The sequence below is a fragment of the Mauremys mutica genome, chromosome 1, assembly GCF_020497125.1.
Source record: "Mauremys mutica isolate MM-2020 ecotype Southern chromosome 1, ASM2049712v1, whole genome shotgun sequence".
NCBI classification, from domain to species: Eukaryota; Metazoa; Chordata; order Testudines; family Geoemydidae; genus Mauremys; species Mauremys mutica.
The window spans coordinates 98,972,078-98,987,176 of record NC_059072.1 but is presented as its reverse complement, the minus strand read 5'-3'; the positions used below and the strand labels follow the sequence as shown (position 1 = coordinate 98,987,176).

Here is a 15,099-nt window from a genome sequence, read left to right as displayed (position 1 = left end):
CTAACTTTCAGGTGCATAGCATGCCCTTTTGTAGATGTCTAGAAATGACCTTTGGTGCTTAACTTTAGGTAACCCAGTTTGAAAATTGAGGCCAGCAATTATTAAATCGATGGGTTCTTTTAAAATCTAAATAGAATATGGGGGAATTGAATATATGACCTCTTGAGGTCCCTTTCATCCCTACATTTCTATGATAAGAATAAATACAGATTATTCATCAGCTAATAGAAATTCTTTCCCAAACATACTCTCTGCCCCCCTTCCAAAAAAGAAGTGACCCACCTTTTCTTTTCAGATTAGTAGAGAAAATAAGATGGGAATTGAGGTGGGGGCGGAAAAGTAAGTGTTGAGGACACTCGGCACCTGGCCGTATCAGACCCATACATGTTGGACAACATGATTTGTGAGTAATCACAATTAATTAGTCCAACTAACTACACCTCTACCTCGATATAACGCGACCTGATATAACACGAATTCAGATATAACACGGTAAAGCAGTGCTCTGGGGGGGCGGAGTTGCATACTCCGGTGGATCAAAGCAGGTTCGATATAACGCGGTTTCATCTATAACGCGGTAAGATTTTTTGGCTCTTGAGGACAGCGTTATATCGAGGTAGAGGTGTAGTACCAAATCTTCCTAAAACTGGAGACATGGCCATTCAGAGTACAAAGTTGTGTCAGTCTCATTGTTATTATTTCCATCATTCTTTGTTCAGTCCTTGCTTTTGTTTGTGTTTCAGATAATAAAACTAATTTCTAAATATGGTCACAATTTTTTTAACTAATTACAGTTGTAAACAAAGTTTTTACCGTTTGAAACTTGAAGATTAATACATTTACTGGCGGTGTTGTAAATTCACTTATATCTCTTCTAATTCTTTTTTTAACTATTGAGTTGTGTTCACATCCTTCTTCCTGTTTCACATGTAAACAGTGCTCTTGGTTATGCAAGTAATTGCATGAAAAATCCTAAGGCAGCTTGTCTTATGCAATTTATACCTGTGTAAATTATATGTCCTAAGCCTGTAACATACAGCTTTGTGCATTTGTTTGTGTGTATTACAATTATTACTTAGCCTACCCTTGGAGTAAATAACCCAAGGTAGAGAGGAACATATTTATGTAGTACAAGAAGAAATAAATGATACCTCTCTGTACCAGTGAGAGTGAATCTCTCCTGCTAATTCTAGGTAGTGTGTTTATACAATCTTAGCAAGTGTACTTGAAGGGGAGCATCTAGTGGACCAGTTGTGTACTTACATTTTGTCTCTCACCAGCAGAAGCTTTTCCAGTAAAAGATATTACCTCATCCACCCTGTATCTCTAAACTTATTAGATTGGTAGCCACTTTAATTTAAAAATGCTTAAAAAGCATTGCCACTAAATATTTTTGAGAAAATACATAACTTAATTGTTTTAATAAAAAGGCATAGTTGCAGGTATTCAGGTAACAGTTTATAGGGTTTTTTTAATATCTTCTTTAAATAGCCCTTGTTAACTGATACTGATTGAACTCTACTTTTTAGCTTTATGAAGTGTTCTAATAGTGAATTTGGAATGAAGTATTAAATGCAAGTTTAGCAAGAAGAGACCTAATAACCCCTACCCTCCCACACATACTTTTTTGCTGTTTATTAAACTTTACTATTTTATTTCTGATTTCTAGCAGAACATATTAATTCTAGTCATGGGTCACATTAATATCTGTGGTTCAGTATTGTCCTGGGAAGGGAATTAGATTGTTTGTTATATAGAACATCTTGTGATTAGGAAAGTTGTTGTTTTGGTTTTTTTTAAAAGGAAAAGTAACTACTCACTGAATACTTTTAAAATGTGTGCTAAATAAGAAACTTTCAAAGCAACTTTAGAAAACCTTTTCACTATTTTAGTATTTTCCTTCAAGGAATAAGATTCTCTCTCTTTCAGACAACAATCTTAATGATGCATCTAAGCAGGGGAGCTTGTTTTATGCAAGTTAGGATTGATCAGATGGGCTCTCTCTATAGAAAGCACTGGAAATTTGAAATTCTTCTTTGAGTGTCCTCTACGACTATATAGTCCCTCTCTTGGGACTGGTGCAGCAGGACAGTAGAATCCTTCTAGTAGAAGTGCCAATTAGGCACCCACACTCTCCCGCACACCGCATCTAGTGCTCAAGTATGTTCTGCGGGTGAGATTTAAAGAGGTTGTGGCACTATAGGCACCTCATTTCCTTCCAGCTGCAGCACTAAAAGAATGTGAACCAACAGATCTCATGACCCACTGATACTTATTGCCTGTATCTTAGTGTAGTGGTGTTAGTTAATAGTTTTATAGTTAATAGTCTATAGTTAGATTTTACTGTAACCTATAAATTAGGTTAGATTTAGATTAGATCGTGGATTTAAGGAAAAGCTTTATTTTTCAGTATGGTTGATCCCAGTATGAAGAAACACAGGTTCAAGCAGTGCGTGTTTTGCCCAGAGGTCTTCCTGGTATCTGACCTGCAGGTTCAGTGTTTTAAAATGTTTTGGAGGGAGCCATTACCCATCTATAGCATGTTCACATCTTGGGCTGGCAAAGAAAGAGGAAAGGGATTGGTCCTGGCACTAAGTTCCAGTTCCAGATTGGTGGATTTGACCAATTCTAAACCCTCTGATATGACTCAAATTAATGCGTTATTTTGTGGAACTGGTTTCCAACTGTTTCTCATGGCTCTCCTGATAAGAGACTAAGATGGGATACTAAATGCAGAGAATCTCCAGTATTTGTTCCACAATCTAAGACCCTCAACTGGATCGTTAAGAAGGGGCTTGTCACCACTTTACATGACCCAGATCCCTACCATGGTCACTTCACTTGCTGCTTCAATATTGGATCCACAGATGTAGAGCCAGATCCCACAAGCATGCCTGGGATCTGATTATTTTCAGATCAGAATGTCCATTCTTGGCACCTTATATTCTGAACAAAGGATTGCCCTATATGGCCTTGGAGTCCTTAGCCATATTGGTCAACCTGAGCTTACTACTGTCACTTTATGAAGCATGAATCTTCAGTCCTGGTACATCTTTCAGCGGAACTGAGGGGCCTGGGTCTGACACCTAGAGAATTTTCTCCATCCTTGCTACAGGAGACACTATTTGATGAAGAGCATCAGAGAACATCTCCTCTACAGAAATTTCAACAATAAGATATGTAGCCTGGACAGTGGCTCATCTCCTGATGAAAATGTGGGTGTAATTGCAGCATTGTCTCCTGAGGATGATATTTTAATTTCATGAGCTAATGGATAGGGTGGCATCAAGTTTAAAATTACCATCAGTAGCTTAGGAAGAAACCAGGCATCCAGTTTTTGATATTTTGGGCTCTGTTGTAAAGAGTAAGATCTCATTGCCCATTTTGGAAGATCTCTGGCAGCTATAAAAATATCTCTGGTCCAATACGTCTTTGTCACTCAGCTTTAAAAAAGGCAGATAATTTATGTCAGGTCCCAATGAAGGGTTCTCCTATTTTCATGTGCACCCTCAGCCTAATTCTCTAGTGGTAGCAGTAAGTTCAGTGATCCAGATCAGGTCTATGTTTGACTTCTTCAACTCCTTAAGACAGAGATGGGAAAAAAGTTGGACACTCTAGGGAGAAAATTATTTTTGCCAGCTTCTTTAAACATGCATATGGCCAATTATCAAGCAGTAATGGCCAAATATTAATTTAACGTCTGGGAGAAGATCTCAATGTTAACCAAGAACCTCTCAGAGGATCAGAGAAGCTTAACAACCGCTCTCATTAAGAAGAGCCAGAATGTGGCAAAACATGCCCTTAGGGCATTGTTTGATGTTTCTGACACCGCTTCAAGAGCTATGGCATCAGCAGTAGCTCTCCACAGATATACATGATCTTCATCTTTGCCTGTGGAAACAAAGACAAAAATTAAGGATTTACCTTTTGAAGGAAACGGGCTGTTCAGTTAAAAAACTGCTGAAGTGCTGGAGAAAATGGACACACTCTCCACTTCGAGATCTATGGGGTTACCAGGGCCGGCTCCAGGCACCAGCATTCCAAGCAGGTGCTTGGGGCGGCAATCTGCAAGGGGCAGCAGTCGGGGTGTGTTTGCCCCCAAGCAGCGCGCCGAATTGCCACCGCGGACAGCGGGGCAGTCCGGGGGCTGTTAGGGCAGGGCACATGTTTCCGTGGCGGCAGCAATTCGGCAGCAGCTTGTATGTTCAGCTGTGTGTGACGGCACAGCTTCAGTCTTCCGGCTGAAGACAGAAGTTGCTGACAAATTGCCACCACCGCGGAAACGCACATGCCGCCCTAACGGTGCACAGATTGCCCCGCCATTAGTGGTGGCAATTCAGCGCGCTGCTTGGGGCAGCAAAAACAGTAGAGCAGGCTCTGGGGGTTACTACCTCCTTATTGTAGAAGGACATCTGCATTTATCAAATTTCAGAAACAATACACCGGACTCTTGCTAGAATGCGGGATTTGGGATCCATGCCAAGTACCGTGTTATAGCGGGGACTGCATTAAAATGAAATTATATTTTTGTGACCGAAATTTCAGTACAGGTATATGTAGTTGTGTATTTGCAGGTTTATAGCAGGCTAACGATAGCATCAAAACTTGGAACTGTCGCAAAAAACAAGTCTACATGATACAGTACTCACCACGGGCGTCAGTGGAAATTGCGTTTTGAAATGAAGTGATTTTAATGAACTTGGTTAAATGCTTTGTGTGCTTTGTTTTGATTGTCCGCTTTCAAGGAATGCCATGGAGAAATTAAATACTGTGTGTGTGTGTGTGTGTGTGTGTGTATGTGTATGTATGTGTATATATATATATAATATAAAATGTATATAGAAATTTTTGTAGCACTAATTACCTTCATATCCATAAAGTATAGAAAACCTTAGAAAATAAACTCCTACTTGAAGGAAACAGTAAATGAGGAAAAAAAGTGTTGCTTTATTAGAGATTTAAAGTAGACATTACAATAAACTTTTTTACTTTTTCTTTAAAAAGTCAGTGAGTTGCTTTTGCTTTTTTCTGCTGTGCTGCTTCCACTTAGCAAACTGCAAAAGACTACATAGTTGCATAATTTTTATAGGCTCAACATCTTGCGTCCCAAACTCCTGTGGCGTGAGTTTTTCTACAGAGTTTTAAGTCTTCCAAGTTATTTATTTATTTCATATGCTGGTAACTCTAAAGGTAAAGTCATTTCTCTCATTCCCCCGTCTAGATAGGTTAGTGCATTTAAGAATGTTACAGAAGGGCTTCTTTCAGCATTCCTAGCCTGGCCAGAGCTCATTCTACTAGAGCAGTAATTTACATCTGTGGCTTTTTATAAACATTGCCCTTATTGAGATATGCAAAGCTGCTACGTGGAGGTTGTTTCGCATTTGCACAAAGCATTATGCATTGGATATGGCATCCCAGTTGCACACCCAGTTTGGTAGAGTGGTACTCCAGTCCTTGTTTAGTTAGAACTCCGCATCCCTCTATTCAATTTGCTGTACTGCTTGCAAGACTATCCCAAGAGTGGAGATATGCTGAGGACACTCAAAGAAGAAATGAAGGTTACTTACTTGTAACTGGAGTTCTTTGAAATGGGCTTTGCATATTCATGCTCCCTGACCACCTTCCCCACTCCTGAAGAGTCCAAATTAAAATATCTTGGGTTTTCTGCTCTAGCAGTGGAAGGAACTGAGGGGGCAATGTTGCCATGCCCCCTTTAAACTCTCACCATCAGAATGCGCTTGTAGACGAGCAGACTCACCCCTGCGGCGCCTCCTGGTGGTGACTCCTGGGAATTAGCTCGTTCCAGCTCTGGAGCGCCTTCTGCAGGCCGATGATCCGCCTGTCCTCTGGCCCCCGTGTCCCTCCCTGGACCCGGTGCCCTTTTACATGGGGTACTAGTACCCACTCAGTCTTAGGGTCTCCCCTCCCTGAGGAACCTCAACCCACTATCCCCACCTTGCCTCAGTATAAGGCTACTGCCAGTCATCATCTAGCCCCACGCCCTGGGGCAGACTGCAGTATCAGCCTACACTGGCAAGGAGGGTTTGGACCTGCTGCCTTGGCCTACCCTTGGGCTGCCTTTTGCAACCCCCAGTACCTATTAGCCCAATGCTAGGCCGCAGCCTGGGGCTTTCCAGGCTAGAGCTCCTCAGCTCCTCTGCCTTTCCCCAGCCCTGCTTCACTCAGGTACCTTATGTCCAGCTCCCTGCAGCCAGACCCATCTCCCTCTATAGCTAGAGGGAGACTGTTTGCTCCTGGCTTCCCTGGCCACCTTATAAGGCCCTGTTGCTCAGTTTGGGGCATGGCCCCAGCTGCAGCCACTTCCCCCAATCAGCCAGGGTTTTACCTTGCCCTTTGCAGGACTTTTCCAACCCCTTCCAGGCTGGAGCGGGTGGTCACCCCGCTACAGTGCTCAAGTGCTAGACAGGGTGAGCAGGGGAACACGGGTGCCTAATGAGCACTGCTAACACATGGTTCTACCATCCTGCATTGGTCGGCATGAGTCCCAAGGATGTGATTATGCAGTGTTGATCTCTAAGAACTCTAGTTGTAAGTAAGTAACCTTCATATGTCAAAGCTATTAAGTTCTAGAATTTTTTAGAATAAGTAATTATTAAATGTTAACTTCACCTTGAATGGTCTCTTGCAACATATGCTACCTCATGTATAACAGTCTGTTCCATTTAGCTGTGACACTGAGTACCTTTCCCAGACCTGAAGAGCTCTGTGTAAGCTCAGAAGCTTCTGTCTTTCACTAAGAGAAGTGATCCAATAAAAGATATTACCTCACGCACTTTGTCTCTCTAATTATTAACTGTTAAGTTAATTGAAACATCTTCCAAAAAACTATGCAAATTAACTTTCCCACTAGAAAGCATTAGGAAATTAATGTAGCTTTCTAGTAGAGTATGTACGGCGCTAACTGGGAAAGAAAATTCCACTCCTGACCAGAGACAGTGTGACCTAGTGGATAGAGCACAGCACAGGGATTCAGGAGACCTAGGTTCTATTCCTAACTCTGCCACTAGCCTACTTAGGTGACTTTAAGCAAGTTATTTCACCGTTCCTTGCCTCAGTTTTCCATCTGTAAAATGGATTTGTGCAAAATATGTCCAACTTCTGTGCTGTAGAAGCCAGACATGCCTCTTTTCCACTGTCCCACTTGAATGGACCTATAAAGAAGTACTTGTGTAAGTATTGAGCACTTTTTGGATGTTACCAAGTCTGGGCAAATGTCAGAAAATACAGGATTTCAACATTTAAGAGCATAGTTTCCTTACTGACATCTTGATAGCTGAGCAATGCTTAGGAGTGTTTGTGGAAAAATTTAACACATTTAGAATAACTTGATACTGTTATTTCTCAAGGTGTTTGAAGAATTGCTGCTTGATGCGGATTGGAGTGTAAATGCTGGAAGCTGGATGTGGCTTTCCTGTAGTTCGTTTTTTCAGCAGTTTTTTCACTGCTACTGTCCTGTGGGTTTTGGCAGAAGAACTGATCCTAATGGGGACTACATCAGGTAATCTCACATACAATCCTCCCCATAAATATAAAACCATCATTAAAGTTGCCTCAGTTTCAAACAGCTATGTGTTTTAAACTATACTTTTTTTTTTTCTTTAAAGACGTTATTTGCCTGTACTTAGAGGTTTCCCTGCAAAATACATATACGATCCTTGGAATGCCCCAGAGAGCATCCAGAAGGCTGCAAAATGTGTAATAGGAGTTCATTATCCTAAACCAATGGTAAATCATGCAGAGGCAAGCCGCCTGAATATTGAGAGGATGAAACAAATCTACCAGCAGCTTTCACGATACAGAGGATTGGGTATGATTGTAGTCTCCTTCATGTATTTATCTGAGGTTTTGTCTCGCCTTCAAGTTGTGACAACCCATTCTGTAGCCATGGTGGCCAGATATGAGCCCAGTGTCAGGGGTAGCCTAGTTAACTGACTAGAGTGGATTATAAGAACAATGTACTGCTAACACTTATTTTTTCTCGCTCACTCACCTGTTCCCAGCTCTTTGCAATGTATCTCATCTGCATCTGCCTAGGGAGTTAGAACTGAAGCTTCTTTTATGGTCATGTCATCTCCAGGGCATCAAATTAGTCTTGTATAGATTAATTTTACTACCAGATAGAACTACTGCATGAAAAAGTTACAGTGGAAAAGGTCTTGCAACCTTAACTGTACATCTGCTATTTGCAAACATGGTGGTTTATCTTGAGAAATTAATTTTAACCCTTTGTTTACATTCTTCCATCTATTTAAAAAAGTCCACTTCTCCCACTGTTGTGCAACATGTGCATTTGTTGACACCTGCCTGTCCAAATAATGGCTGTAATCCAGGGATACAGGGTATGCATAGATATGAAGTAACTTATGATGTCTTTTGCACTAAAATGTAGCATATTTAACATACGCAATTAAAGTTTCTTGCAAAAATAATACTGACTTTTTGATAAGTAAAATAATATAATCTAAAATTTCTTGGGCAGATATTCCAATTTACAGTAGAGGGGGAAAAAATAATTCTCTCCACTGATGAAGTTAAACTATTAAAGAAAATACTGTTGGGAGACAAGGGAAGATATATACTAAATCAAAATATATTTGCTTGCCTCAATATTGTTGGCAATTAATTTTGTTTCCTTGATTAGGTCTTCTTGCAACAGTGCCTTCTAACCCAAATGGAAATGGAAATGGAAATGGAAATGGTGGCCTAATGGGATATTCACCAGGAGAAAACATCTCTGGTTGTAGTAGTGCAAGTGGTAAGTAAAATCTCCTTTTCTGACAAAAGTATTGGAACTGACAAGTTGCACAAATTCCTTAAGTGAGCCCCCTAACATGCTATTATGTAGAAACAGCTACCCTCACGAAAACAGTTTTCTGAAAACTGCTCTTAAGAATGTTTTCAGATCCACTCTTCCACCATAGTTAATTTTTGCATGGTTATATAAATGCAGATAAGCCGCTCATCTGAAGAATCGGTATATTCAACGTAAGTAAGTAAACCTTTAGAGAGGAATGTTATAACCCTTGTAAAAGTATTAATACATTTCAAGCAATTCTCCAAAACATTTGTACATCTATTTCCCTCCTAGGAATCATTAATACCTTGTGACAGTGGTAACATCATAGATTAAATCAGACTGTAAATTCTTTGAGGCAAGGCCCATTTTTGCTATATTTGTACCATGCCTAGTACTTTTGGGGATTGGATACTCTAGGCACCGCCACAATATAAATAATGATGATAAAATATCCCCAACATACCTACAATACACAGGGCCAGCTCTAACATTTTTGCTGCCCCAAGCAAAAAAAAAAAAAGAGCCGCCCTGCTGCAACACTCCCCCGAGTGCTGCGCTGCCAACCCCCCCCCCGAGCGTCCCCCCCGCCCAAGCCCCTACCCCCCCACGAGCGCCGCCCAGGGCCCCCCCCCCCCACACACACACACACAGCGCTGCCGGGCCGAACCCCAAAAAAATACCCTCCAGCGCCGCCCGGCCGAACCAAAAAAAACAACAAACCCTGAGCACCGCCCTGCCCCAAGTTGCCGCCCCAAGCACATGCTTGGTCGGCTGGTGTCTGGAGCCGGCCCTGACAATACATAATGTATAACTTTCAATTGGGTTTTAATGAAAAATATTTTTAGCCTACAGACATTTTTTTTTAGGTGATGTACAGATGCTAGTATTTTATATACAGAATATAGGGAATAATAAAAAACATGCTTTGAAACTTAAACATCAAAGGCAAAACTTGTAAAGGGGCTTCAGTCCAGCATACGAAATGAAGGGACGATCTTGCATTATCAAATTCTTGTGTACATAAACTGCATTTGTATTTTTCATATCCGGAATTTGAGTCTCACCTACCTGGTTGGTGCACAGAGAACTGAATTTGTTTGAGCAATACCTTGGACATACAAAATTTTCCCCATAACTTTAGAGGTTACATTAAAAAAAATCTTCAAAAATTTGACCTTACGGAACCCTTTATTGCTTTAGAATGCACTGTTCAATCATTCCCATTTTGTACAAGACAATAAGTACATATTTCAAACATTACGCTTAATTATTTATTAAATGTTCAAACTGTGCTGTATTCTATGCTGAAAATATTTTTTTAAAATGTCCTTTTTTTCAGGAGCTCAAATGGGAAGCAATGATGGTCATACAGTGGGCATTCAGACATCTTCCCTAGAAGACTCACATGCAGGTTCAAGTGGATTTCAGCAGCACGGTATTATTTAGCAAATAAAATGTGTTCAATGACATTCTCACGATTCTTGAAATTGTTAAAATCCTAAAAATATCTCTGATTTTTTTTTTTACTGGTGACAGCAGAATTCTAAAGTTGAGCTTGGCTCACTTTTCTTTGTTGAAACATAAATGTGTAATGAATATCATTTAGCATGATATTAATTTGTGGCCTCAAATACAAAGAGCTGTCTCCAGAATCAAGTCATGGACTCTGTTTGTTTTCAGGGTTGGGTTAAGGATATTTTACAATGGTCTTTGGTGGGATACCAGCATAGAAACCAGAGGTCTCTCTTTGTCTCCTTTTACAAATAACACCTAAGATCACTACAGCTGAAAGCTTGAAGGAAGTAAAATTTCCATTTGTTTACTTTGTGCATTTGACAGAGTCCACTGTTTGTATGAGTGTACAGGCTGGAGAAATATTTTTTTTTAAAGAGTTAGAAATACAGTTGCTGTCAAATAGGTATCCACATCACAAAATCATTACCCAAGTTGGCTTCGCATTGTAATCTGAGTAGGGGTTGAGGGTTGACAGAACAGATGTGGAGACAGGACTTTACTCTCACTCCTTACAGGCCTCCAGAACATGGCTGAAGCAAATGTTTGGGCAGAATAGGAAAACTTGCTCTTGCTTCTGCAGTACATGTTCTCTTGATGTATCGAGGGCTGTTGGGTAATTTACATGAAACAGAAAATTCTGGTTCATCCCAGTTTTTAGTTGTGCTGTTGACTCCTGTTATCTTAAGAGAATAGTGAAAAGGATGATTGGGCAGTGTCAAAACTGAAGTTTGTAGCAGTTAGAAAAGGGTGTGTGTGTGTGTGTCCGTCCGTCCGTCCGTCCAACCTTTCAGTATCAGATGGTGTCTGCAAACAAGAATGGCGTCCGGCCAGACTTCTCTGTGTTTGGGAGTTCAAGGTTTGGCTCCCCTTGTTCATACAAAAGTTTAATGGATACAAGCCTATAACTCTGATAAATAAAAGGAAAACATAGGAATGATTTAAGTAAATGTGTACTGTGTTTTAACAGGTTATTCTCAAGGCAGCAGTATTTTACATTATGCCCAGGGAGACCATCAGCAATCACATTTACTGCAACAAGGTGACTTTATGTTTTAAAAGATGTCATTTGGATACATAAAAAGCAAAATAGTTTCTCACGTTAGGTGTTGATTTCATTTTTCAGGAAGAACAGGAAGCACTGGTATCAGCACTGGGAAACGCCCAAATCCGGAAAAGGAAACTCAGAGCATTGGGCCGAAAGTCCAGCGACAGAGCACTAATTAGATTGGTAAGAAAGGAGAACTCTAAAACATCTTGTTAGTGAGCTAAATTACTATATACTGTTTACACCCATTAATGTACAACATGTGTGCCATTGCATGGTATAAAGGGGAACAAATATACATAACTTCTGACCGAGTGTGGCTGAAAAGGTACAGCAGCTGTGCTCTGCTTTCTCATGCAGAAATTGTGGTGGGAGTAGAAGGCCGAAAAGCAAGTTCTTCTTTGAGTGCTGGTCCCTATGTGTATTCCATTGTGGGTGTGCATGCGCCATAGACTAGAGAAATTTTGAACGCAGTATCCATAGGTCAGGGCCTGTGCCTCTACTCTCTTCATGCTCTGCACCAAGTATATAAGGGATGGGGAGGACTGATGGCCTCTTCAGTTCTTCTTACTGCGCCATGGCCTAAATCTGAGTCACCAGTGCAGTGCTGTTTGTTTCCCTTCAGCCTGATCCTTAAAACCTGTAAATATTTAAAAGCTTACCTGTTTTATCTTTAGTATAGTTAGTGTTTTTAATAGTTCTGTTAGTATAGCAATGGATAGTTCAATGGACAGTTAAAATCCCCTCGGGGACTTGTGTGCATCCCAGAATGTGAATTAGATTATGTCTAGATTATCTGGCTTTAAAAGCTTTATCTCTTGTCCTTGCACCTTTCTGGTCAGAGACAACCACCAGCGCTGCCTGTACTGCTTTGGGGAAGTGCCTGTCTCTTCCAGATGCAGTATCTGTCACTCCTTTCCCACTACTACCTCAGGTTCTATGGAAGATTCAGCAGCACAGGACATGGAGTCACCCTTGTCACCCCCAAATGGCTCAGACAGTTCTGGTTTCGAAGCCTCCTACAAATGTCATCCTGCCTGCCTAACAGCATTCAGTTCATCCTCTCATTTCTTGATTATTTATTTATTTTATTATTTTTTTTGAAAGGCCTGATTAACATTTCCCTTCTGTGTCTGCTCCTGTACCTGTATGGGATTTAAACTAGTCCTCTCCAAACACATGGGACCCCCTTTTGAGCCTATGGCTTACAACTTCATTATCTTTGTCTATGAAGATGACCTTTTTGGTGGTAATCACTTCTGTCAGGAGAGTTTCAGAATTTCAGGCTATTCTGGCTGATCCTCTTTTCATGGCCTTTCATATGGACAAGGTTTCCCTTAGGGTACGCCATAAGTTTATGCTTAGGGCAATGTCAGCTTTTTATTTAAACCAAACGATCAATCTTCCAGTGTGTGTTTTTTCCCAAAACCTCATTTGTCTAAAACTAAGGAAACAAATTATATGTGGGATGTTCGTAGAGCCCAGCATCCTACTTGGACCACTCTAGATCTTCAGGACTTCCCTCAGGCTTTTTGTAGCCTTTGCTGAGCGCATTAAGGGTCAATCCACGTTGTCTTGGTGAATCTCACTGGATTTCTGACTGCATTAAGCTCTGCTACAATCTTGCTAAAATCTCTCCTCCACCAAGAGTAATAGCTCAGTCCACTTCATCAGCTTTTCTCAGCAATGTTCCAATAGCTGTTGTATGCAAGAGAGCAACATGGTTGTCTGTGCATAGCTTTTCCACTCATTATGCCATCACTCAAGTCTCCTGTAATGATACCAGTTTAGTAACAAAGACTTGCCAATCTCTCTTCAGATGATCCAAAGTCCCTCCACCTGTAAGGGAACTGCTGTTGAGTCACCTACAGTGGAATGTATATGCGCACTCGAAGGAGAAAAAAGTTATTTACCTGTATAGTAACTCTTGTTCTTCAAGATGTGTTGTGCACACATACATTTCATGACCCTCCAACCTTCCAAACTACTTCGGACATTACGTACAGCGATGTGAAGGAACGGAGCAGAAGGTAGCAGATACTCCGCTTGTATAATCTCACCTGAAGGCATCAGGAGATCAGGGAAGCATGCACTGCCTAGTGGTGCTGCTGCACTGAGCACACAAACATCTACAGTGGAATGTATGTGTTCACAACACGTCTTAAAGAACAACCGTTACCATACAGATAAGTAACCATTTTTTCTTGCTAGTTTAGATTCTTCTCTTACTCTCAAGACGATGGATCTTTCCTGTAGTTTGCCACAGGTTCACCTGGCACAATCAGTGCGTGTCCCCCACCATCAGGGATTTATTCAATCTTTACTCACCCACCAACAGCCAGTTTCCAGAAGGTTCTGATCAGAATCTTTCTGCTGGTAAGAAAACCAACCCCTTGCTGGGACCTTAATTTAGTACTTTTATGTCTTACTAACCCACTCTTTTTGAACTAATAGCTATGTGTTTCACATCTCACCTGTAGATAAATGTTGCCTTCCTCATTGCTATCACCTTGGCCAGAAAGGTAGGTGAACTTGGGGTCCTAATGGCCATACACAATATCCCATAAGGACAGAGTCTCTATATCCAACAACCAAAATTTACTCATAAAATTGTTCTATCATTTCATATAAACCAGTCACTTCATTTACCTGTGCCTTTTCAAAGCCTTATGCCTTTAGTGAGGAGAGGAGACTTAATTCTCTTGACTAATTATAAGCATGGTGATTTTACCTGCAGAGAACAAAACCAATCAGAAAAGCTATCTAGACTGTTCATTTCTATTCCAGAGTGAGTTTAAGGTCAAGCTATATCTTCTCAGTGGATCTATGGGTATATCCTATTCTGTTATCAGATGGCACAGCTTCCTCCCTCAGATGAGGTAAAGATTTACTTTGCAAGGGAACAAGCAGTCTCAGAAGCATCACTTCAAGAAACATCCCTGCTTAGTATTTGCAGGACAGCCTACATGGAGTTTCATCCACACATTCATGATGCATTATTCCTGGGTCCAAGACTGCCGTTGACTTATCCTTTGGGGCAGTGATTCTACAAGCAGCTATACCACCTGTGTTCTTGCACCCACCTCCTCTCTGAGTACTGCTTGTCAGTTATCCATAGGGACCAGCAGTCAAAGAAGAAAGGGAAATTGCTTACCTTGTTGTAACTGAAGTTCTTCAAGATGTGTGGTCCCTATTTGTCTTCCACTTCCCAACCTCCTTCACCTCTTCTTCAGAGTTTGGCAAGATTCACAGTAGAGAAGAAACTGAAGAGGCAGTTGGTCTGCCCCACTCCTTATTCCCTCACAATAGAGCACAGGAAGAGTAGTGGTGCAGGCATGAACCAATAGACACTACTTGCAAAACTTCTCTGGTCTCAGGCGCATGGAACGCATGCGTACTCACAGTGGAATAGATAGGGACCACACATCTTGAAGAACTCCAGTTACAACAAGGTAAGTAATTTCCCTTTGTATGGGATTGGGCAGTGAATGGCCTTGTGGTAGTGGGACAGGGCTTCAGAAAGAAAAGCACTCCTTATGGATGTCCTAAGATGTACATTTAGGGCTTGGCTCCTCTTAGAGTCTCAGGCTCTGCATGGTTTCAAGGCCAAGACCTCTGTGTGATCCATACCACTGTTAATTTCTCTTAATGTGAAAGAGTAGCATGTAGTATGTTTTCATGCTGTCATAGCCATATGTTTTTTACACTTTCCATTCCTTGG

General features: G+C 41.1%; 1 protein-coding gene and 1 long non-coding RNA gene across 2 annotated transcripts in view; one reads left to right on the top strand and one right to left on the bottom strand.

Moving 5' to 3' along the window:
* CRY1 (cryptochrome circadian regulator 1) overlaps positions 1-15,099 on the top strand; it is a 77,658-nt gene that overhangs the window by 48,416 nt on the left and 14,143 nt on the right. The window contains exons 8-13 of the mRNA XM_044987259.1: positions 7,368-7,519; positions 7,626-7,828; positions 8,663-8,776; positions 10,158-10,253; positions 11,301-11,372; positions 11,457-11,561. Coding sequence (XP_044843194.1) covers positions 7,368-7,519; positions 7,626-7,828; positions 8,663-8,776; positions 10,158-10,253; positions 11,301-11,372; positions 11,457-11,557 — 738 coding nt within the window. The 3' untranslated portion in view covers positions 11,558-11,561. The remainder of the gene's footprint in view (positions 1-7,367; positions 7,520-7,625; positions 7,829-8,662; positions 8,777-10,157; positions 10,254-11,300; positions 11,373-11,456; positions 11,562-15,099) is intronic.
* LOC123349311 lies at positions 11,370-14,588 on the bottom strand. Its single transcript, XR_006573457.1, has 3 exons — positions 14,533-14,588; positions 14,028-14,109; positions 11,370-12,018 (listed from the first exon to the last, which is right to left on the bottom strand). It is a non-coding gene; the product is annotated as an uncharacterized LOC123349311 (long non-coding RNA).